Source organism: Heterodontus francisci, chromosome 3, assembly GCF_036365525.1.
Source record: "Heterodontus francisci isolate sHetFra1 chromosome 3, sHetFra1.hap1, whole genome shotgun sequence".
Classification (NCBI taxonomy): domain Eukaryota; kingdom Metazoa; phylum Chordata; class Chondrichthyes; order Heterodontiformes; family Heterodontidae; genus Heterodontus; species Heterodontus francisci.
This window is the reverse complement of record NC_090373.1, coordinates 137,647,596-137,673,152: the sequence shown is the minus strand read 5'-3', so window position 1 is coordinate 137,673,152 and position 25,557 is coordinate 137,647,596. Positions and strand designations below refer to the sequence as shown.

Genomic DNA, 25,557 nt, shown 5'->3' with positions numbered 1-25,557 from the left:
GGTGTGGTGGGAAGGGGAAGAGGTGGTGGGGGTAATGGAGGAGTAGACCAGGGTGTCGCAGAGGGAGCGATCCCTTCAGAATGCTAACAGGGGAAGGGAGGGGAAGATGCGTTTGGTAGTGGCATCACGCTTGACATGGCGGAAATGGCGGAGGATGATCCTTTGGATATGGAGGCTGATGGGATGGAAAGTGAGGACAAGGGGAACCCTGTCACTGTTCTGGGAGGGAGGGGAAGTGGTGAGGGTAGAGGTGCGGGAAATGGGCTGGACACGGTTGAGGGCCTGTCAACCACAGTGGGGGGGAATCCTCGGCTGAGGAAAAAGAAAGACCTATCAGGAGCACTGTCATGGAAGGTAGCATCATCAGAGCAAATGCGTCGGAGACGGAAATACTGGGAGAACGGAATGGAGTCTTTACAGGAGGCAGGGTGTGAAGAAGTGCAGTCGAAGTAGCTGTGGGAGTCGGTGGGCTTATAATGAATATAAGTAGACTGCCTATCCCCACAGATGGCGACAGAGAAGTCGAGGAAGGGGAGGGAAGGGTGGAAATTAGAAGCAAAGTTGATAAAGTTTTCCAGTTCGGGGCGGGAGCAGGGAACAGCACCGATACAGTCATCATTGTACTGGAAAAAGAGTTGGGGGAGGGGGCCTGAGTAGGACTGGAACAAGGAATGTTCGACATAATCCCACAAAAAGACAGGCATAACAAAGGCCCATGCGGGTCCCCATAGCAACACCTTTTACTTGAAGGAAGTGAGTGGAGTTGAAGGAGAAGTTGTTCAATGTGAGAACAAGTTCAGCCAGGAGGAGGAAGGTGGCGGTGGATGGGGACTAGTTGGGCCTCTGTTCAAGGAAGAAGCGAAGAGCCCTCAAACTGTACTGGTGGGGGATGGAGGTGTAGAGAGATTGAACATCCACAGTGAAGAGGAGGCGGTTGGGGCCAGGAAACTCGAAATTGTCAAAATGATGTAGGCCATCAGAAGAGTCACAGATGTAGGTGAGAAGAGACTTGACAAGCGGAGAAAAGATAGAATCAAGATAGGAAGAAATAAGTTCAGTGGGACAGGAACAGACTGAAACAATGGGTCTGCCGGGACAGTCCTGTTTGTGGATTTTGGGAAGGAGGTAGAAACAGGCTGTCTGAGGTTGTGGGACTATGATGTTTGAAGCTGTAGAGCGAAGATCTCCAGAGGAGATGAGGTCAGTGACAGTCCTGTGGACAGTCGCTTGATGCTCGGTGGTGGGGTCATGGTCCAGGGGGAAGTAGGAAGAAGTGTCTGAGAGTTGGCGCTGAGCCTCTGCACGGTAGAGGTCGGTACGCCAGACAACAACAGCACCGCCCTTGTCAGCAGGTTTGATGACCATGTCGGGGTTAGACCTGAGAGTACTGAGTGCAGCAAGTTCAGAGGGGGAGAGGTTAGGGTGAGTGGGGGAGGCAGAGAAATTGAGATGACCAATGTCTCGCCGACAGTTTTCAATGAAAATATCAAGAGTGAATAAGAGGCTAGAGGTAGGGGTCCAGGTAGAGGGAGAATGCTGGAGGCGGGTGAATGGGTCTGCTGATCGGGGAGAGGACTCCTGGTCAAAGAGGTGAGCCCAGAGGCGACAGAAGAAGAGCTCAACCTCATGCCGAGCGCAAAATTCATTGAGGTGGGGGATAAAACTGAGTCCTTTGCTGAGTACAGAATGTTCAGCGTCAGAGAGGGGTAGCAGCAGTCCGAGGAACATTGTATTTCTCAGAGATGCCTGTAATCCTGGATGGATTCAAAACATGATGGGTGAAACTGCAGTTGGAATCCATGTGGAATAAGTCAGAGCCAGAGACATTACTGAGGAAGGAGATGTGGCTGTGCAAAACAGTTTTGGTAGACACTTTATCAAACACCAGGAAGTAAATAGAAAGCAATAAAGTTGAACAAGATAAAAGAGACAAACGAAAATCCCGTCAGAGAGCAGAGCAGAACTTCTTCAAGGTAGGCATTCCTGGAAGAGAAGTGGCAGTGAATTGAACACTAAAATAAAAGCAAAATACTGTAAATGCTGGGAATCTGAAATAAAAACAAGAAACGCTGGAAATAGTCAGCAGGTCTAGCAGCATCTGTGGAGAGATGCAACAGCTTATTCGGAAGCAGAGAGTGCGAGCGAGTGATCAGCTGGGAAGGTCAGTTTCAAAGTAAACTTAATTTCCTTTTGTTTTCGGCGGAGACCAGGGGCTGCTGGGTAAGTAAAACCCTATATATTTGGGCCGTTTCTGAACCCGAGACCCTACACCTGTAGTGTCTCCCACCCGCCCTCCTCCTCTAACCAAAATAGAAGGACTAGGTGGTGTGTAGATAAGGTAAGGCTTTTTCTATTCCTCTTTTTTTTTATCATGTGATTGGTAAAAACCTTTCGTTCCTTTTTCATTTAACTAAGTTAAAAGCTTAAGATTAAAAATGGCAGGAGATCTCAGACCCGCGTCATGCTCCTCTTGCTCAATGTGGGAGCTCAGGGACACAGCTGATGTCCCTGACTCGTTCACGTGCAGGAAGTGTGTCCAGCTGCAGCTCCTGTTAGACCGCATAACGGCTCTGGAGCTGCGGATGGACTCACTTTGGAGCATCCGCGATGCTGAGGAGGTCGTGGATAGCACGTTTAGCGAATTGGTCACACCGCAGATTAGGATTGCTGAGGGAGAAAGGGAATGGGTGACCAAAAGGCAGAGAAAGAGCAGGAAGGCAGCGCAGGAGTCCCCTGCGGTCATCTCCCTCCAAAACAAGTATACCATTTTGGATACTGTTGAGGGAGATGGCTCACCAGGGGAAGGCAGCAGTAGCCAGGTTCGTGGCACCGTGGCTGGCTCTGCTGTTCAGAAGGGCGGGAAAAAGAGTGGAAGGGCAATAGTCATCGGGGATTTGATTGTAAGGGGAGTAGATAGGCGGTTCTGTGGTCGAAAACGAGACTCCCGAATGGTATGTTGCCTCCCAAGTGCACGGGTCAGGGATGTCTCAGATCGGCTGCAGAACATTCTGAAAGGGGAGGGTGAACAGCCAGTTGTCATTGTGCACATAGGCACCAATGATATAGGTAAAAAACGGGATGAGGTCCTACAAGCAGAATTTAGGGAGTTAGGAGCCAAGTTAAAAAGTAGGACCTCAGAGGTAGTAATCTCAGGATTGCTGCCAGTGCCACGTGATAGTCAGAGTAGAAATGAAAGAATAGTCAGGATGAATGCGTGGCTTGAGAGATGGTGCAGGAAGGAGGGGTTCAGATTTTTGGGACATTGGGACCGGTTCTGGGGGAGGTGGGACTATTACAAATTGGACGGTCTACTCCTGGGCCGGACTGGAACCAATGTCCTTGGAGGTGCTTTTGCTAACGCTGTTGGGGAGGGTTTAAACTAATGTGGCAGGGGGATGGGAACCAATTGAGGTCAGTTGACAGTAAGGAGGTAGTAACAAAAGCCTGTAAGGAACTAGATAATGAAGTCAGTGTGACTAAGGGGAAGAGTAGGAAGGGAGCAGATGATGAACGCAAAGGGACTGGTGGTCTGAGTTGCATTTGTTTTAATGCAAGAAGTGTAGTGGGTAAGGCAGATGAACTTAGGGCTTGGATTAGTACCTGGGAGTATGATGTTATTGCTATTACTGAGACTTGGTTGAGGGAAGGGCATGATTGGCAACTAAATATCCCAGGATATCGATGCTTCAGGCGGGATAGAGAGGGAGGTAAAAGGGGTGGAGGAGTTACATTACTGGTCAAAGAGGATATCACAGCTGTGCTGAAGGAGGGCAATATGGAGGACTCGAGCAGTGAGGCAATATGGGCAGAACTCAGAAATAGGAAGGATGCGGTAACAATGTTGGGGCTGTACTACAGGCCTCCCAGCAGCGAGCGTGAGATAGAGATACAAATATGTAAACAGATTATGGAAAGATGTAGGAGCAACAGGGTGGTGGTGATAGGAGATTTTAATTTTCCCAACATTGACTGGGATTCACTTAGTGTTAGAGGTCTAGATGGAGCAGAATTTGTAAGGAGCATCCAGGAGGGTTTTCTAGAGCAGTATGTAAATAGTCCAACTCGGGAAGGGACCATACTGGACCTGGTGTTGGGGAATGAGCCCGGCCAGGTGTTTGAAGTTTCAGTCGGGGACTACTTTGGGAATAGTGATCACAATTCCGTAAGCTTTAAAATACTCATGGACAAAGACTAGAGTGGTCCTAAAGGAAGAGTGCTAAATTGGGGGAAGGCCAACTATACCAAAATTCAGCAGGAGCTGGGGAATGTAGATTGGGAGCAGCTGTTTGAAGGTAAATCCACATGTGATATGTGGGAGGCTTTTAAAGAGAGGTTGATTAGCGCGCAGGAGAGACATGTTCCTGTGAAAATGAGGGATAGAAAGGGCAAGATTAGGGAACCATGGATGACAGGTGAAATTGTGAAACTAGCTAAGAGGAAAAAGGAAGCATACATAAGGTCTAGGCGGCTGAAGAAAGACGAAGCTTTGAAAGAATATCGGGAATGTAGGACCAATCTGAAACGAGGAATTAAGAGGGCTAAAAGGGGTCACGAAATATCTTTAGCAAACAGGGTTAAGGAAAATCCCAAAGCCTTTTATTCATATATAAGGAGCAAGAAGGTAACTAGAGAAAGGATTGGCCCACTCAAGGACAAAGGAGGAAAGTTATGCGTGGAGTCAGAGAAAATCGGTGAGATTCTAAATGAGTACTTTGCATCGGTATTCACCGAGGAGAGGGACATGAAGGATGTTGAGGTTAGGAACAGATGTTTGATTACTCTCTGTCAAGTCGGCATAAGGAGGGAGGAAGTGTTGGGTATTCTAAAAGGCATTCAGGTGGACAGGTCCCCAGGTCCGGATGGGATCTATCCCAGGTTACTGAGGGAAGCGAGAGAGGAAATAGCTGGGGCCTTAACAGATATCTTTGCAGCATCCTTAAACACGGGTGAGGTCCCGGAGGACTGGAGAATTGCTAATGTTGTCCCCTTGTTTAAGAAGGGTAGCAGGGATAATCCAGGTAATTATAGACCGGTGAGCCTGACATCAGTGGTAGGGAAGCTGCTGGAGAAGATACTAAGGGATAGGATCTATTCCCATTTGGAAGAAAATAGGCTCATCAGTGATAGGCAACATGGTTTTGTGCAGGGAAGGTCATGTCTTACCAACTTAATAGAATTCTTTGAGGAAGTGACAAAGTTGATTGATGAGGGAAGGGCTGTAGATGTAATATACATGGACTTCAGTAAGGCGTTTGATAAGGTTCCCCATGGTAGGCTGATGGAGAAAGTGAAGGCGCATGGGGTCCAAGGTGTACTCGCTAGATGGATAAAGAACTGGCTGGGCAACAGGAGACAGAGAGTAGCAGTGGAAGGGACTTTCTCAAAATGGAGACGTGTGACCAGTGGTGTTCCACAGGGATCCGTGCTGGGACCACTGTTGTTTGTGATATACATAAATGATTTGGAGGAAAGTATAGGTGGTCTGATTAGCAAGTTTGCAGACGACACTGAGATTCATGGAGTAGCAGATAGTGAAGGGGACTGTCAGAGAATACAGCAGAATATAGATAGACTGGAGAGTTGGGCAGAGAAATGGCAGGTGGAGTTCAATCAGGGCAAATGCGAGGTGATGCATTTTGGAAGATCCAATTCAAGAGTGAGCTATACAGTAAATGGAAAAGTCCTGGGGAAAATTGAGGTCCATTGTTCCCTGAAGGTGGCAACACAGGTCAATAGAGTGGTCAAGAAGGCATACGGCATGCTTTCTTTCATCGGACGGGGTATTGAGTACAAGAGTTGGCAGGTCATGTTACAGTTGTATAGGACTTTTGTTCGACCACATTTGGAATACTGCGTGCAGTTCTGGTCGCCACATTACCAAAAGGATGTGGATGCTTTGGAGAGGGTGCAGAGGAGGTTCACCAGGATGTTGCCTGGTATGGAGGGCGCTAGCTATGAAGAGAGGTTGAGTAGATTAGGATTATTTTCATTAGAAAGACGGAGGTTGAGGGGGGACCTGATTGAGGTGTACAAAATCATGAGAGGTATAGACAGGTTGGATAGCAAGAAGCTTTTTCCCAGAGTGGGGGATTCAATTACTAGGGGTCACGAGTTCAAAGTGAGAGGGGAAAAGTTTAGGGGGGATATGCGTGGAAAGTTCTTTCCACAGATGGTGGTGGGTGCCTGGAACGCGTTGCCAGCGGAGGTGGCAGACGCGGGCACGATAGCGTCTTTTAAGATGTATCTAGACAGATACATGAATGGGCAGGAAGCAAAGAGATACAGACCCTTAGAAAATAGGCGACATGTTTAGATAGAGGATCTGGATCGGCGCAGGCTTGGAGGGCCGAAGGGCCTGTTCCTGTGCTGTAATTTTCTTTGTTCTTTGTTAGAAGCAGAATTAATGTTTCAGGTCAGTGACCCTTCTTCAGAACTGGCAGATATAAGAAATGTAAAAGATTTTAAGCAAGTAAAGCGGGGGTGGGGCAAGAGGTAACAAAAGAGGAGGTGCTGACAGGACAAGGTCACAGAATAGCTGACCAGAAGGTCATGGAGCACAGGCAAACAATATGTTAATGGTGTGCTGAAAGACAAAGCATTAGTACAGACAGGGTGTTAATGGACTGAAAACTGAACAGCCACAAGCACAAACATGAAAAAAAACACAGTGGGTAGGCACAGTAGAAACAAACTGAACAAACTAAAATAAAATAACCACAAAAAAGATAAAAGAAAAAATAATGAAAAACAAAATGAAATCTAGTGTTGGAAATAAATACATAGAAGCAAAGGGAATACACGCAGAAAGAGAGACTAATGGAACGAAGGCTTGAACGATGTCAAGAGGAAACTTAGATCTGAAGGACATACACACTTCGTAGTCCTACCACTGGTTCTCAAAACAGACTAACTGAGGAGCTCATAATACACAGTAGCATTATACAATTCACATTTAGGTATAACATTAAGCACAGCTTAAATACTCAATAGTTGGTTTCCAAATTCTCTTGTGGATGAGGTAATGGATTAATAGTGATCTAATCAGGACCCTAAGCATAGTGGTTATGTTACTGAACGAGTAATCCAAAGACCTGGACTAATGATCCGGAGAACAAATTCCACCACGGTAGCTGGGGAAGTAAAATTCAATTAATTAAATACATTTTGACTGAAAAAGCTGGTATCAGCTATGTAACCATGAAACTACCACATTGTTATAATAACTCGTTCACGAATGTCCTTGAGGAAAGGAAATCTGCATCCTTACCTGGTCTGGCCTACATGTGACTTCACAACCACAGCAATGTGGTTGATTCTTAACTGCCCTCTGAAATGGCGTAGCAGACCATTCAGTTTTATCAAACCATATGAGAAAGTTCAGTAAAAGTAAAACAGAATGGACCACACAGTATTAACCTAAGCACTGGATATTACAAAGACACAACCAGCCCAGCTGATCCTAAAAAGTCCTCCACATTAACTTCTGGGGACTTGTGCCAAAATGGGAGAACAATCCAACAAATTTGACAAACATCAGCCTGACATAGTCATACTCACAGAATCGTACCTTACAGCCAATGTCCCAGACTCCACCACCATTCCTGGGTATGTCCTGTCCCACTGGCAGGATAGACTCTCTGCAGGTGGCAGCACAGGTATGCAGTCAGCAGGGAGTGGTCCTTGGAGTCCTCAACATTGACTCTGGACCACTTTAAAGCCCATTCCTACTTGCCCTTGAGAAGGTAGTGGTGAGTTGCCCTCTTGAACTGCTGCAGTCCTCGTGGTGCAGGCACACCCACAGTGCTGTTAGGGAGGGAGTTCAAGGACTTTGACCCAGTGACAGTGAAGGAATGGCGATATAGTTCCAAGTCAGGATGGTATGTGACTTGGAGGGGAACTTGCAGGTGGTGTTCCGATGTGCCTGTTGCCCTCGTTCGTCTAGGTGGTAGAGGTCATGGGTTTGGAAGGTGCTGTCAAAGAAGCCATGGTGAATTGCTGCAGTGCATTTTATACATGGTACACACTGTGCACCAGTGGTGGAGGAAGTGAATGTTTATGGTGGTGGAAGGGGTACCAATCAAGTGGGCTGCTTTGTCCTGGATGGTGTCAAGCTTCTTATGATGAGGGAAGGTCATTGATGAAGCAGTTGAAGATGGTTGGGCCTAGGACACTACCCTGAGTGTTGTTGGAGCTGCACCCATTCATGGAAAGTGGGCCGTATTCCATCACACTCCTGATTTTGGAGGGTAATGACGTGAGTTACTCACTGCAGAATTCCCAGCCTCTGACTGCTCGTAGCCAGAGTACATATGCATGGGTAGTCCAATTAGTTTACTGGTCAACGGTAACCCCCAGAATGTTGATGGTGGGGGAATCAGTGATAATAATGCTGTTGAATGTCATGGGGTGTGGTTAGATTCTCTCTTGTTAGAGACGGTCATTACTTGGCATTTGCGTGCCATCAATGTTACTTGCCACTTATCAGCTCATGGCTGAATGTTGTCTAGATCTTGTTGCATGTGGGTAGGGACCACTTCATTATCTGAGGAGTTAGAAATGGAACTGAATACTGTGCAATCATCTGCAAAAATTACCACTTCTGACATTATGATGAGGGAACGTCATTGATGAAGCAGTTGAAGATGGTTGGGCCTAGGACATTACCCTGAGGAACTCCTGCAGTGACATCCTGGGGCTGAAATAATTGGCCTCCAACAACCACAATCATCTTCCTTTGAGTCAGGTGTTTCAGAATTAGCCATGCCCCTAGCCAAGCTGTTTGAGTACAGCTATAACACTGGCATCTGCCTAACAATGTGAAAAATTGCCCAGGTATGTCTTGTCCACAAAAAGCAGGACAAATCCAATCTGGCCAATTACTGTCCCATCAGTCTACTTTCAATCATCGGCAAAGTGATTGAAGGTGTTGTTGACAGTGCTATCAGGCGACCTAAATAACCTGCTCACCAACACTCAGTTTGGGTTCCACCAGGACCACTTGGCTCCTGACCTCATTACAGCCTTGGTCCAAACATGGGCAAAGGAGCTGAATGCCAGAGGTGAGTGTGACTGCCCTTGACATCAAAGCAGCAATTGACCAATTGTGGCATCAAGGAGCCATAGCAAAATTGACGTCAATGGGCATCAGGGGGAAAACTCTCAACTGGCTAGTGCCATACCTGGTACAAAGGAAGATGGTTGTGGTTTTTGGAGGTCAATCATCTCAGTCCTAGGGCATTGCAGCAGGAGTTCCTCAAGATAATGTCCTAGGTCCAATCATCTTCAGCTGCTTTATCAATGACCTTCCCTCTGTCATAGCATCAGCAATGGGGATGTTCGCTGATGATTTCACAGCATTCAGTACCATTCAAAACTCCTCAGATAATGATGCAGTTCATACCTGAATGCAGCAAGACCTGGACAACATTTAGGCTTGGGCTAATGCATGGCAAGTAATATGTGTGCCACACAAGTGCCAAGAGTGAATCTAACCACCTCCCCTTGACATTCAATGGCATTAATATTGCTGAATCTCTCACCATCAACATTCTGAGGGTTGCCATTGACCAGGAGCTTAACTGGAATAGACACACAAATATTGTGGCTATAAGCACAGGTCAGAGGCTGGATATTCTGCAGTGGGTAACTCAACTCCTGACTCCCAAAAGCCTTTCCATGCATCTACAAGGCCCAAGTCAGGAGTATGATGGAATACTCTCCAATGCAGGATGAGTGCAGCTCTAACAACACTCGAAGCTCAACACCATCCAAGACAAAGCAGCGCACTTGATCAGCGCCCCATTCACCACCTAAAACATTCACTTCCTCCACCACAAGTGCAGTGTGGCCGCTGTGTGTACCAACTACAAGATGCATTGCAGCAACTCACCAAGTTGCTGTCAACTGTCAACTTCTTTGATAGCACCTTCCAAACTCAGAACCTCTACCTTTTAGAAGGACAAGGACAGCAGGAGCATGTGAAAACCACCACCTGCAACTTCCCCTCCATGTCACACACCATCCTGACGTGGAACGATATCATCGTTCCTTCACTGTCGCTGGGTCAAAATCCCTGGAACTTCTCCTGCCCTCCCCTCCTCCTTCTCAAGGGCAATTAGTGATGGGTAATAAATGCTGGCCTAGCCAGTGATGCTCACATCCAGGAATGAATAAAAAAAAATCGAAAATATTCCCTTAAGTTTGCTTACTTAAATCTGTCACTGCACTGCATGATTCAATCAGGTCACAAAACTATACCATTATTGACACAGCAAATAAATGCGACACACATTGTATTCAAGTAAACGTTGTTACACAGTTAAGACTAAGTTTGAAACACAATTGTACATCACTATGTTCCCATATTCATCTTGTTTACTGTTCAGCATCTAGCTGCCTCTTGTACTGTCTCTTGTACTTTTTTCATACTTGGTACTATTCCTGTGTCAGCAGCTGAGACCAAGTACTTTTATAATGTGTTACTTGCTTGGCTCCCTACTCATGCTGACATAGCGCTTCCCTAGCCCGCTACACGATTCTTGCCTAGCATCTTTCTGCGACTCTGTTGGCCCATACACCTCAAACAGGGCAGAAGTAAAGAAAATGTACCTTCATGATGAGATTCTCTCAGCCCACACTCTCCCTTTCTGCAGCTACAGTCTCTTCAACACCAGCTGACTCTGCTAAGTATTCAGAACACTCTTGAATTACAAATGAGGGTGGGGCTATATTTGACTAATAATTACTTCAAGTAAAGAAAAATAATACAGCTGGTACTGCAGAGAACCAGCTGACAGTTAAAGTAAAGCTATGAAGTGCATTTAATTCTCCAATTTAAACATCAGAGGTGCTGGCCCACCTCAGAACAAGCAACTGATTTTGGCAATTAATTTTTTGTAAATAAATACACAAATTCTGCAAAGGTTGCTCAAAGCAGGCAGATCAGATAAACATTTAATCTAATCATAAAACCACCCGTGGCATTGTGTTAAAGTTAAATATATAAGATTCGAGAAAGAAGGGGTAGACAGGGAGAGGCCAATGAGTTGGAACTCTTGAAATGTGAAGGGTAAAAATTCTGGTACTTGCGATCTCAGGAAAATAAAGCAAGAAAAGAAAGACTTGCATTTATGTTACAACTTTCACAACCTCAGGATGTTCCAAAGCGATTTGTAGCCAATTAAGAATTTTTGAAGGGTAGTCACTTGTAATGGAAGAAACTTGGCAGCCAATTTGCACACAGCAAGGTCCCACAAACAGCAGATAATGACCAGATAATCTCTTTTACTGGTGTTGTTTGAGGGATAAACAGCTCTCTTTACCAATCCAGCAAAGAAGGTGCTGCTGCAGGAAATGGGTGAATGAAGGGTTTATGTACTTGGCACTGTAGGACACCCACTCCTCAGCAGTTCAATGAAGTATGTGTGAGAAAAAGTGGTGCAGAGTGCAAACACTATCTACACCATTGATAGGACATAAGAGAAAATGAGGAAAATGTTTATGAAGTTGACAAAAATTGCCAGTACTTCTCTATACCAAGTAAATGGTCAAAGTATGCATGTCACAAAATGTTTTTTGTCAACTTCTTAAAATGTTGTAGTACACCCATGAGTTATGTGCCAGGAGTCAGTGATCACAGAGCTGCAAGGCTCAGCCCTAAAAAGCGCTCAGCCAGCCTTATAGTTAGTTTTGTGATTATTAACCCTGCACAGCCATATTCCAACAAAGTACACATTCCAGCTGGAACTTACAATTGGAATTGCCGTCACATTGAAATCGTAAAAGGGCTCCATGCAAAAAAATCTTAAACACAACCGATGCATGATATCTCTTCCTTCACTCATATACATTATAGGATACGGGATGAGCAGTTGGTATTACTAAATGTGCCTATATGTGCTCCTGAACCTTTCAATATCTCAGTACTACTTCTCTGATTGCTATACATGACTGCTTATAGTTGAAATAAGCAAACCCTGTGAGGAAGGTCCAGAAATTTCATGTCACTGTATGTATTCAAGGTTAGCAAATCATAAAATAGAGCAAATGGGGGCAAGGTGAAGCCAAAATTCTTACCCAAGCTGAAAGCTTTTATTTCTTTTTCCTTACTCATTCACTCACAACTTGTAAGCACAGCAGCATATTGTACATAAGGATAACTTCAGTGAGCTCATGCTTCCAGCAAGGAAGACACACCTGGAGGGAGTTTAGTCAAAATATTGTAACCCTGATTCTCTAACCCATGTTCTCTTTGAATGTAGCTCACTACTGGACACACAGGAACCTGAATTTACTCCTTAATATGTAAGCATGATTTGAATGAATGCACTTTAATTTCTGTCGACAGCTCACAAGACCATGGCAGAAGTCAGTGTGACATTAATGGGTCCAACATCTCACATTCCTTTGTGTCACATAATACACAGCCAACTAGCTGACAGTTACTAATGTAATAGCGGCTGAAATCGCATGGGGATCCAAGCAGTCTCCTGCTTTAATTTCAACCACATAATATATTTTAATGCTGCAATTGTGTCTTAATTCACTGGATGCAATAAAATGCCTTGATTGTGATTCCAGTTTCTCCTTAACCTTGCAATAATTCACATTGAAGTTTCTTCAGCATTTATAGGTAGATATTTTCTCAAATATTTCATGTCTCATGTTCTTTGTTCTTTGTTCAAAGGGAAGGAGATCTGCCAATTACTTTTGAATTGGTGATATCCAATCTTTCCCAGTTACTCTTGCAATCTAAGATTTGGGTAAATTTATCATAAATTCAATATTTTGCTTTTCTACTATCAACCAAATGATAACAAAATGCATGCATTTTTAATGGAGTTTAGCACCCATTCCCACCTTTTTGAAATGTAGAAATCTTCCAGTTGATCAGCTAATACAAATAAAAACAGGGGGAAAGGAAACTTATGCCATGCCACTTCTGAGTAAAAGAAGTGTATTTATGGAATCATATAGCTCTGAAGGAGACCATTCAACCCATCATGCTTGTGCTGGCTCTTTGGAAAAAGCTATTTAATTATTCTCATTCCATGCTCCTTCCCCTTAGCCCTGCATTTTTTTCAAACATATATTCAATTCCCTTTTGTAAGTTATTGTTGAATCAGCTTCTATCGCCCTTTTAGGCAGTCCGGATCATAACAATGAACTGCATTAAAAAAATTCTCCTCCTCCCCTCCAGTTATTTCCCAAATGACCTTAACTCTGTGTCCTCTGCTTACTGACTCTCTTGCCAATGGAATCAGTTTCTCCCTATCTACTCTATCAAAACACTTCAAAATTTGAACAACAATTGGAGTCTTCGCCAAATTAAAGTTTGCTTGGGTATTTTTATTGGTTTTATGAGTATTACCAACAAATATCTCATGTTCATTTCCAGAGGAATAGAATTCAAAAGCAGAGAAGTTACATTGAAATTATATAGAATCTTGGTTAGACTACGAGTAATCGTCCAGTTGCCCATCACAATTCAACCTAGAGTTAGAATCACCCCAATGTCTCAGGTGTCAAGCAGAGTCAACATGGTTTTGTGAAAGGAAAATTGTGTTTGACAAATTTATTAGAGTTCTTTGAGGATGCAACAAGTAGGATGGACAAAGAGGAACTGGTAGATGTAGTGTATTTGGATTTCCAAAAGGCATTTGATAAGTTATATGAACATGTGAATTAGGAGCAGAAGTAGGCCACTCGACCCCTTGAGCCTGTTCCGCCATTCAATAAGATCAAGGCTGATCTGATTGTAACCTCGACTCCATATTCCCATCTACCCCTGCTAACCCACCTTGCTCATCAAGAATCTATCTACCTCTGCCTTAAAAATATTTAAAAACTCTGCTTCCACTGCCTTTTGAGGAAGAGTTCCAAAGATTCACGACCCTCTGAGGGAAAACAAAATTCTCCTTATCTCTGTCTTAAATAAGTGACCCCTTATTTTTAAATAGTGATCCCTAGTTCTAGATTGTCCCACAAAGGGAAACAGCCTTTCCACATCCATCCTGTCAAGGTCCCTCAGGATCTTGTATGTTTCAATCAAGTCACCTCTTACTCTTCTAAACTCCAGCAGATACAAGCCTAGCCTGTCAAACCTTTCCTTTAATGACAACCCGCCCATTCCAGATATTAGTCTAGTAAACATTATCTGAACTGTTTCCAACGCATTTACATCCTTCCTTAAATAAGGAGACCAGTACTGTACATAGTACTCCAGATGTGGTCTCACCAATGCCCTGTAAAACTGAAACATAACCTCCTTCCTTCTGTATTCAATTCCCCTCGCAATAAAATTAGCTTTCCTAATTACTTGCTGAACCTGCATACTAATCTTTTCCGATTCATGCACTAGGACACCCAGATCTGTCTGCATCTCAGAGCTCTGAAATCTCTCACCATTTAGATAATATGCTTCCTTTTTATTCTTCCTGCCAAAATGGACAATTTCACATTTTCCCACATACACTCCATTTGCCAGATCTTTGCCTACTCACTTAACCTATCTATATCCCTATGTAGACTCCTTATGTCCTCTTCACAACTTACTTTTCTATGTACCTTTGTGTCATCAGCAAATTTAGCAACCATACCTTCGGTCCCATCATACAAGTCATTTATATAATTTGTAAAAAGTTGAGGCCCCAGCACTGATCCCTACGGCACACCACTCGTTACATCTTGCCAACCAGAAAATGACCACATAAAAGTTAAGAGGATTGGCTAACTAACAGGAAACAGAGAATCAGGATAAATAGGTCATCTTCAGGTTGGCCAACTGTAACTAGTGGCGTGCCACAGGAATCAATGCTGGGGCCTCAAATATTTGCAATCTATAGTGATGACTTGAATGAAGGGACCGACTATATTGCAGCCAAATTTGTTGATTATACAAAGATAGGTCGGAAAGCAAATATAAACACAAGAAATGCTGGAATCACTCAGCAGGTCTGGCAGCATCTGTGGAAAGAGAAACAGAGTTAATGTTTCGGGTCAGTGACCCTTCATCGGAACTGACAAATTCTAATATTTGTCAGTTCCGATGAAGGGTCACTGACCCGAAACGTTAACTCTGCTTCTCTTTCCACAGATGCTGCCAGACCTGCTGAGTAATTCCAGCATTTCTTGATTTTATTTCAGATTTCCAGCATCCGCAGTATTTTGCTTTTATATATAGGTAGGAAAGCAAGTTGTGAGGAGGACACAAAGAGTCACAAAGGTTAAGTGAGTGGGCAAAAATTTGGCAGATGGAGTATAATGTGGGAAAATGTGAGGTTGTCCCCCAGTATGCAAACACCAAGTGTGACTATGTGCTGAGGTTCTGTCTGTCCCGGTGTTACAAAGGATGGGTTTGGCCATATTGCCGTGGAACGCTCCATTCAGTTGGACCATGCAATACCACCTTTCCCTCATGGAAAAGTTTGTACAGAAAAATACCTTTGACCACAAGTCCATCATGTAGTGGTCCGCAAGTAATGTACTCAAAACCCAGGGGGAAATGGAGATGGAGGATCCTGTCAGATGGTTCCCTGAGCAGACTGTCAAACTCATTTGGCAGAATGCCTCATCATTCCAGGTGAAGCAGTGATTTACTTGTACTTTTAATTTAGTATACTGCATTCACTGCTCACAATGCGGTCGTCACTACTTTGGGGAGAACAAACGCAGATTGGGTGACCACTTTGCGGAACACCTCCGCTCAGTCTGTATGGACAAATGCTTTGTCTTTTACTACAAACAGTACCACTACCTTTGCCTTATATTCAGTGACATTTGTCTTTTAATCTCTCCTGCCCTCTGCCCTATCACACACCTTCCCTTTTGTTCTTTTTCCCCCTCCCCCTTTCACTTGCTCAAAGCCTATTACATTTCTAACCTTTGCCAGTTCCGATGAAAGGTCACAGACCAGAAACGTTAACTCTGCTTCTCTCTCCACAGATGCTGCCAGACCTGCTGAGTATTTCCAGCACATTCTGTTTTTATTTCAGATTTCCAGCTTCCCCAGTATTTTGCTTTTATAATAATTTCACAGTCTTCATTTCTTTTTGTGACGAAAAACTGGATCCAAGGAAGCACATGCATTATATCTGTGACATCAGCATGGCAAGCAATGTGTATGCTGATGTCAGAGATGTAATATGTGCCCACCTCTGCACCTGAACTTTATTAAGAAAGAAATCAGGAAATTTCCTTTTATCCAAATCCAGGAGGAAATCACCAAGTGAAAATATTCGGGGAGCTTAACAATGGAAATTGATAAAAGCTGTTATTAATTTTGCCTTTATTTAAGCACAATCCAAGTATCGCATCACAGTCTATTGCCATTCACATTAAATTGAAGGAAAACAATTTCACCTAATGTTCAGACAATTAGCTGGTAATCGAGATAAAGTTAGAAAGTGCATTTATTCGCTAACACAAAGACTAAAGGCCCAGGCACCACCAGTCAGCTGCAGCACCAAAGAGCTAACTTTGGAAATCTACCTAATTCTTAATAAATAACCATACAATTCCTGAAAAGCCAGCTGACTGAGCAAGCATTGTTAAGCTAATTACTAACCAGGCAAACTATGTGTCAGAATTAAGTGCATGTAGAGAGAGAGCATGTTTATACTGAAGAACATAGGGATATGCACATACTACACCATATAATCTACCAGATGATCTTTTTAAATATATTTGTTCATGGGATATGGGCGTCACTGGCTCTGCCAGCATTTATTGCCCGTTCCTAATTTCCCTTGAGAAGGTGGCAGTGAGCCACCTTCTTGAACTGCCGCAGTCTAAATGGTGTAGGTGCACCCACAGTGCTGTTGGGGAACAGTTCCAGAATTGTAATTACAAATGAACCAATCAGACAGTTTGGGTTTAACCAAGAAAGATGTAAGTTTATTAGCCTTATCAATCTAACTTGGTTACAGTTACTATAATACCTGACACAACCACCCTAGCATGCATACAAGATAAACACACAACAAATAGATACAGAGGGGGAGAAAGAATTAAATGGGGGGTGGGGGGTGTAAGTAGAGTTGGCAATAAATAGAAATCAGTTACTAAATGGTCATGCCCTTGATACAATGTCCTCAATTGAAGTTACGGTCTTGGTGTTCTCGCTGGGGCCTAGTGCACATTTTCCGACTTGCTTCTCTGGTACCAGAAGCCTGAAGAGATGCTCTGTCTTGAGGCTTATGCTGCTACCGTGGGTGCCTGGGACTTTGCTTGAGAGAGAGACAGAGAGAGTGGAGACCTTCCTCCTTGGTTGTCAACTTGCAGTCTGTTACCTTTCTGTCAGGCACAATTCAAACAGTCCTCAGTATGACCAGCAGGTAAGTCATGTGACCATCTCTTCGTTTGAAATAGCAACTTCTCAGAGGGTTGCTGGATTTTAGTGTCTTCCACACGCTCAGTGGGGGGTGGGGGTGGTGCGGGGAGGTGGAGGCTTGTCTCTTACAAAGTCAATGGCTCTCAATGTCTTTTGATCATCATTATTGGCAAAACCCACCTCACTAATTGAATCATAGAATCATAGAAAATAGGGGCAGGAGTAGGCCATTCGGCCCTTCAAGCCTGCTCCGCCATTCATTATGATCATGACTGATCATCCAACTCAGTAGCCTGTTCCAACTTTCGCCCCATATCCTTTGATCCCTTTAGACCCAAGAGCTATATCTAACACCTTTTTGAAAACATTCAATGTTTTGGCCTCAACTGCTTTCTGTGGTAGCAAATTCCACAGGCTCACCACACTCTGGGCGAAGATATTTCTCCTCATCTCAGTCCTGAAAGGTTTACCCCGTATCCTTAGACTATGAGCCCTGGTTCTGGACTCCCCCACTGTCGGGAACATCCTTCCTGGATCTACCCTGTCAAGTCATGTTAGGATTTTATAGGTTTCGATGAGATCCCCCCTCACTCTTCTGATTTCCAGCGAATATAATCCTAACCGACTCAATCATTCTCACCTTCCAGAGTGGAGAGGAATGGAACGGACCTGTGGGGAGAATGCTGAGAGCGGAGCCTATAAATCGAGCCCGAGGATCGTGGCCCAGTCTCTTACCTTCCAGGAGCAGAGCCGAGAGGAGCTCTTCCAGCGTGCCAGAGTTTTGAAAAAAAGAAAAAAAGCCAATAATGATGTCAGAGGAGAGCTGTAAGGTGATTGGTTGGTGAGTCACTGCTGTTAGGGAATAGCTCTAAATAGCTGGGTAAGTATCTCAGGTAAGAAAAGTTTAAAAAATTAAAGTTTATTTCAAATAAAGTAAGTAGTGTTTTTTTTAGGGAGTTCTGTAGTAACGAGGACCAGGGAAGAAGGGCCCTAGAGTAACTGATATTATTGGACATTAAGATCTTCCAGAAGGTTTAATTTAATTTAAAGGGTTAAGTCATGGCAGGAGAGCTCAAAGCTGCGATGTGCTCCTCGTGCTCCATGTCGGAAGCCAGGGACAATTCCAGTGCCCGGGACTGGCATGTGTGCAGGAAGTGTGTCCAGCTGCAGCTCCTGGAAGCCCAGGTTTCAGAGCTGGAGCGGCAGCTGGGGGCACTGTGGAGCATCCAAGAGGCGGAGAGTATCGTGGATAGCACGTATAGAGAGGTGGTCACACTGTAGGCTCTGACCCCACAGGCAGGAGGAGAATGGGTGACCATCAGGCAGAGCAAGAAGTCTAGGCAGGCAGTGTAGGAATCTCCTATGGCTATTCCCCTGCAAAACAGATATACTGCTTTGGATACTGTTGGGGGGAATGGCCTCTCAGAGAAAGCAGCAACAGCCCAATTCGTTGCACCATGGTTGGCTCTGCTGCACAGGGGAGGAGTAGAAAATGTGGGAATACAATAGTTATAGGGGATTCAATTGTAAGAGGAATAGATAGATGTTTCTGTAGCTGCAAAATAGACTCCAGGATGGTATGTTGCCTCCCTGGTGTTATGGTCAAGGATGTCTCAGAGCAGTTACAGGACATTCTGAAGGGGGAGGGTGAACAGCCAGTGGTCATGGTACACATTGGTACAAACGACATAGGTAAAAATAAGGATGAGGTCCTAAAAGAAGAATACAGGGAGCTAGGAAGTAAGTTGAAAAGTAGGACCTCAAAGGTAGTGATCTCAGGATTACTATCAGTGCTACGTGCTAGTCAGAGTAGAAATAGCAGGATATATCAGATGAATACATGGCTGAAAAGATGGTGTGAGGGGGAGGGTTTTAGATTCCTGGGACATTGAGACCGGTTCTGGGGGAGGTGGGACCAGTACAAACTGGATGGGTTACACCTGGGCAGGACCGGGACTGATGTCCTCGGGGGAGTATTTGCTAGAGTGGTTGGGGAGGGTTTAAACTAAAATGGCAGGGGGATGGGAACCTTTGCAAGTAGTCAGAGGAGGGAGGATCAAAGACAAGAACAAAAGACAGTGAGGGGAATAAGAAAAGTGATAGGCAGAGAAATCAAGGGCCAGAATCAAACAGGGACCCAGTGAAAAATATTAGGAAGAGGACAAGTAATGGTAAAAAGTCAAGCCTTAAGGCTTTGTGCTTTAACGCGCAGAGCATTCACAATAAAGTGGATGAATTAATCGCGCAAATATATGTAAATGGGTATGATATAGTCGGGATTACTGAGACATGGCTGCACGGTGACCAGGGATGGGACATGAACATGCAGGGATATTCAGTATTTAGGAAGGACAGACAAAAAGCAAAAGGCAGTGGAGTTGCATTGCTGGTTAAAGAGGAAATTAATGCAATAGTGAGGAAAGATATTAGCTCTGACGATGTGGTATCTGTATGGGTAGAGAGGAGAAACATTAAGGGGTAAAAAACGTTAGTGGGGGTCGTATATAGACCCCCAAACTGTACTGGCGATGTTGGGAATGGCAATAAACAGGAAATCAGAGATGCATGCGAGAAAGGAAAATCTGTAATTATGGGTGACTTTCATCTGCATAAAGATTGGGCAAATCAAATTAGTCACAATACCGTAAAGGAGGAATTCTTGGAGTGTATACGGGATGGTTTTCTGGACCAATACATTAAGGAATCAACTAGAGAATAGGCCATCCTAGACTGGGTATTGCGTAATGACAGAGGAATAATTGACAATCTAGTGGTGCGAGACCCCTTAGGGACAAGCGACCATAATGTGATAGAATTCTTCATCAAGATGGAAAGTGACGTAGTTGATTCTGAGACAAGAGTCCTGAATCATCGTAAAGGAAACTATGAAGGTATGAGGCGCGAGTTGACCATGACAGACAGGGAAACGTTACTTAAAGGGATGACGGTGGATAGGCTTTGGAAACCATTTAAAGAGCGCATGGATGAACTGCAACAATTGTTTATCCCTGTCTGGCGCAAAAGTAAAACGGGAAAGGTAGCCAAACCATGGCTTACAAGGGAAATTAGAGATAGCATTAGATCCAAGGAAGAGGCATATAAATTTGCGAGGATAAACAACAGACCTGAGGATTGGGAACAGTTTAGATTTCAGCAAAGGAGGACCAAGGGATTGATTAAGAAGGGGAAAATAGAGTACGAGAACAAGCTTGCAGGGAACATAAAAATTGACTGTAAAAGTTTCCATAGGTATGTGAAGAGAAAAAGATTGGTGAAGACAAATGTAGGTTCCTTACAGTCAGAAACAGGGAAATTTATTATGGGGAATAAAAAAATGGCTGACTAACTAAATGCATACTTTGGTTCTGTCTTCACAAAGGAGGACACAAATATCATACCAGAAATGTTGGGGAACACAGGGCTTAGTGAGAGAGAGGAATTGAAGGAAATCAGTATTAGTTGAGAAATGGTGTTGGGGAAATTGATGGGATTGAAGGCCGATAAATCCCCAGGGCCTGATGGTATGCATCCCAGAGTACTTAAGGAAGTGGCCCGATAAATAGTGGTGGTCATCTTCCAAGATTTTATAGATTCTGGAACAGTTCCTACAGATTGGAAGGTAGCTAATGTAACCCCACTATTTAAAAAGGGAGGTAGAGAGAAAGCAGGAAATCATAGACCAGTCAGGAGGGTTTAAACTAGTTTGGCAGGGGGATGGGAACCGGAGCCACGGATCAGTGGATGGGGTAGCTGTTGAACAGGCAGATACCGAGTGCAGAGAGTCTGTGAGCAAGGTTAGACAGTTGACAGGGCAAAGTTGCAGCCAGTATGATGGGTTGAAGTGTGTCTATTTTAACGCAAGAAGTGTCAGGAATAAGGGTGATGAACTTAGAGCATGGATCAGTACTTGGAGCTACGATGTTGTGGCCATTACGGAGACTTGCATATCACAGGGGCAGGAATGGATGTTGGATGTTCCGGGGTTTAGATGTTTCAAAAGGAATAGGGAGGGAGGTAAAAGAGGTGGGGGAGTGGCATTGTTAATCAGGGATAGTATCACAGCTACAGAAAGGGAGGCCGTCGAGGAGGGTTTGTCTACTGAGTCATTATGGGTGGAAGTCAGAAACAGGAAAGGAGCAGTCACTTTGTTGGGAGTTTTCTATAGACCCCCCAATAGCAACAGAGACATGGAGGAACAGATTGGGAGGCAGATTTTGGAAAGGTGCAGAAGTAACAGGATTGTTGTCATGGGTGACTTCAACTTCCCTAATATTGATTGGAACCTCCTTAGTGCAAATAGTTTGGATGGAGCAGTTTTTGTCAGGTGTGTCCAGGAAGGTTTCCTGACTCAATATGTAGATAGGCCGACTAGAGGGGAGACTATGTTGGACTTGGTGCTTGGCAACGAACCAGGCCAGGTGGCAGATCTCTCGGTGGAAGAGCATTTCGGTGATAGTGATCACAACTCCCTGACCTTTACTATAGTCATGGAGAGGGACAGGAGCAGACGGGATGGGAAAATATTTAATTGGGGGAGGGGGAATTACAATGCTATTAGGCAGGAACTGGGGAGCATAAATTGGGAACAGATGTTCTCAGGGAAATGCACGACAAAAATGTGGAGGTTGTTTAGGGAGCACTTGCTGCGACTGCTGGATAGGTTTGTCCCGATGAGGCAGGGAAGGGATGGTAGGGTGAAGGAACCTTGGATGACAAGAGATGTGGAACAGCTAGTCAAGAGGAAGAAGGAAGCTTACTTAAGGTTGAAGAAGCAAGGATCAGACAGGGCTCTAGAGGGTTACAAGGTAGCCAGGAAGGAACTGAAGAATGGACTAAGGAGAGCTAGAAGGGGACATGAAAAAGTCTTGGCGGGTAGGATTAAGGAAAATCCCAAGGCGTTCTACACTTATGTGAGGAACAAGAGGATGGCCAGAGTGAGGGTAGGGCCGATCAGGGATAGTGGAGGGAACTTGTGCCTGGAGTTGGAGGAGGTAGGAGAGGTCCTAAATGAATACTTTGCTTCAGTACTCACTAGTGAGAGGAACCTGGTCGTTTGAGAGGACAGCGTGGAACAGGCTGATATGCTCGAACAGGTTGAGGTTAAGAGGGAGGATGTGCTGGAAATTTTGAATGATATGAGGACAGATAAGTCTCCGGGGCCAGACGGGATATACCCAAGGATATTACGGGAAGCGAGGGAAGAGATTGCTGCGCTTTTGGCGATGATCTTTGCGTCTTCACTGTCCACTGGAGTAGTACCAGATGATTGGAGGGTGGCAAATGTTGTTCCCTTGTTCAAGAAAGGGAATAGGGATAACCCTGGGAATTATAGACCAGTCAGTCTTACGTCGGTAGTGGGCAAATTATTGGAGAGGATTCTGAGAGACAGGATTTATGATTATTTGGAAAAGCATGGTTTGATTAGAGACAGTCAGCATGGCTTTGTGAGGGGCAGGTCATGCCTCACAAGCCTTATTGAATTCTTTGAAGATGTGACAAAACACATTGATGAAGGAAGAGCAGTGGATGTGGTGTATATGGATTTTAGCAAGGCGTTTGATAAGGTTCCCCATGGTAGGCTCGTTCAGAAAGTAAGGAGGCATGGGATTCAGGGAAGGTTGGCTGTCTGGATACAAAATTGGTTGGCCCATAGAAGTCAGAGGGTGGTAGTAGATGGAAAGTATTCAGCATGGAGCTCGGTGACCAGTGGTGTTCCACAAGGATCTGTTCTGGGACCTCTGCTCTTTGTGATTTTTATAAATGACTTGGATGAGGAAGTGGAAGGCTGAGTTCGCAAGTTTGCCGATGACACAAAGGTTGCTGGAGTTGTGGATAGTGTGGAAGGCTGTTGTAGGTTGCAACGGGACATTGACAGGATGCAGAGCTGGGCTGAGAAGTGGCAGATGGAATTCAACCTGGAAAAGTGTGAAGTGATTCATTTTGGAAGGTCGAATTTGAATGCGGAATACAGGCTTAAAGACAGGATTCTTGGTAGTGTGGAGGAACAGAGGGATCTTGGGGTCCACGTCCATAGATCCCTCAAAGTTGCCACCCAAGTTGATAGGGTTGTTAAGAAGGTGTATGGTGTGTTGGCTTTCATTAACAGGGGGATTGAGTTTAAGAGCCGCGAGGTTATGCTGCAGCTCTATAAGGCCCTGGTTCGACCACACTTGGAATATTGTGTTCAGTTCTGGTCGCCTCATTATAGGAAGGATGTGGAAGCTTTAGAGAGGGTGCAGAGGAGATTTACCAGGATGCTGCCTGGACTGGAGGGCATGTCAGCTATAACACAAGACTACATGACGCTAAACAGCGTAAGCAGACTTTCGGATGAGTCATTAAACCGAGGCCCCATCTGCCTGCTCAGGTGGATGTAAAAGATTCCATGGTACTATTTTAAAGAAGAGCAGGGGAGTTATCTTAGTACTGGCCAATATTTATCCATCAATAAATATCACAAAAAACAGATTATCTGGTCATTTTTATATTGCTGTTTGTGGGAGTTCACTGTGCTCAAATTGGCTGCTATGTTTCCTACATTACAACAGTGACTACACTTCAAAAGTACTTCATTGGTTGTAAAGCACTTTGAGACGTCCGGTGGTCATGAAAGACGCTATATAAATACAGGTCTTTCTTTCTTTCTATGCCACAGACAGAGTTAAGTGATCCCACACCCAAGGGATCAGAGCAAAGCTCTTCAGTCCTGCCATAAAGTCATTGCTGGTGGTGAACAATTAAACAGCTAACCACAGGAGGAAGTTCCACAAACATCCCCATCCTCCATGATGAGGCAGACCAATACATCAGTGCAAAAGATAAGGCTGAAGAATTCAGCCAGAAGTGCCAAGTGGATGACCTCTTCCTGAGGTCATCACAGATGACACCCTTCAAATAATTCAATTCACTCCATGTCATATCAAGTAACAGTTGAAGATACTGGATAGAGCAAAGGCTATGGACCATGACAACATCTTGGCTATAGCACTGAAGACTTGTGCTTCAGAACTAGCCAGGCCCCTAGCCAAGCTATTCCAGTATAGCTACAACGCCATGGGATTTGAACGCATGTCTACAGAGTATTGGTTGGTCTACTGCATTAATGCAGTAACATTACCATTATGCTGCCATTTCCATTACCCTTTTTGAGCTAACAAATCATTCATCTTCATTTTAAACCTCAACAAAGCTTTTCCATTCCTCTGTTTGAGGCTGAAGCCCCAGTTGCAACTTGGTGTGGAATCTCAGGGGCCCAAAGTGGGCAGCAAACTACCCAGCTTCCCACAGTCTGCATGCTGGAAGATTTTAACCCCAGGCCTCTTTTGAGTGCCCAGACACTGAATCCTTCCCAAAGCCAGCTGGAATGATGTCAACATCAGCAGGTGGGGTTCGAACTTCATGAGGGTCTCTCGCAAGACATGTGAAGAATGGGGGAATTGGTAAAGTTCATGATCAGCCAAGGTAGAAGCCAAGGCAGGGGAGGACCAAGATATCTTAGGAACATTTAATTAGTAAAAATAAAACTTACCTAGGACTCCTGTGGCCTGGATGCTGCCTGCTGTCAGCCTTTGTTGCTGAACCCGAGGACCTCAGCTAACGTGTAGGTATATTTATGCGTGTGTCCCACTTGGGCAGGCAGACTTCCATGCTTAATCTCAGGTATGTTAAGAATGTGGAAGAGGGAAGGCACCAAGAACATGGCACAAATCCAACCCTGCCATCCTGAACCACCTGTATTGTTTCTGTCAGATTGGGAGAGGACTTAAATTTCCCCTCTTAAAGCACAGAGTCGCGACTCTCTGATCTCAGTAATTAAGAGCTGTAAATGTCTGCAACTCAGAAGAGTTCTGAGAAGTGAACTATTTGTCAAACTTATCAAAAGCATCTAGCTCTGCATCTGGGTGAAAATTTTTCACCACCATTCGGATGCGCAAATTATAACAATTTATTTTAAGTTGTCCGTGTTCATGCTGACTCCAAGGGCAAGCATTCCTCCTTGATCAAATCATATATGCCCATTTCCCCAACTCAACAATAACTATAAAATCTTAGCCAAGATCCTGGCATACAAATTAAACTCAATGATGTATAGTATAACCTGATCTTTCAACAGTACAAAGGCTTCATAGAGAGTACCACTTGGAAGATGACCCCAGTGTGCCTCACCACTACAGCAGCAGTTCACGTCAGCCCTGGTATTCGATTTATAATAAAAACAGAAAGTGCTG

General features: G+C 44.4%; 1 protein-coding gene across 3 annotated transcripts in view; it reads right to left on the bottom strand.

Moving 5' to 3' along the window:
* The window catches only part of slc2a12 (solute carrier family 2 member 12), a 159,595-nt gene that overhangs the window by 112,308 nt on the left and 21,730 nt on the right, over positions 1–25,557 (bottom strand). For 2 of the 3 annotated variants that reach the window (XM_068026297.1, XM_068026317.1), the window contains exon 1: positions 10,609–10,666. The exons of the other annotated variant lie outside the window; for it this stretch is intronic. In XM_068026297.1, the coding sequence (XP_067882398.1) occupies positions 10,609–10,614 (6 nt within the window). In that variant the 5' untranslated portion in view covers positions 10,615–10,666. Of the gene's footprint in view, positions 1–10,608; positions 10,667–25,557 lie in introns of those variants that run through there. 3 annotated transcript variants of the gene reach the window in all.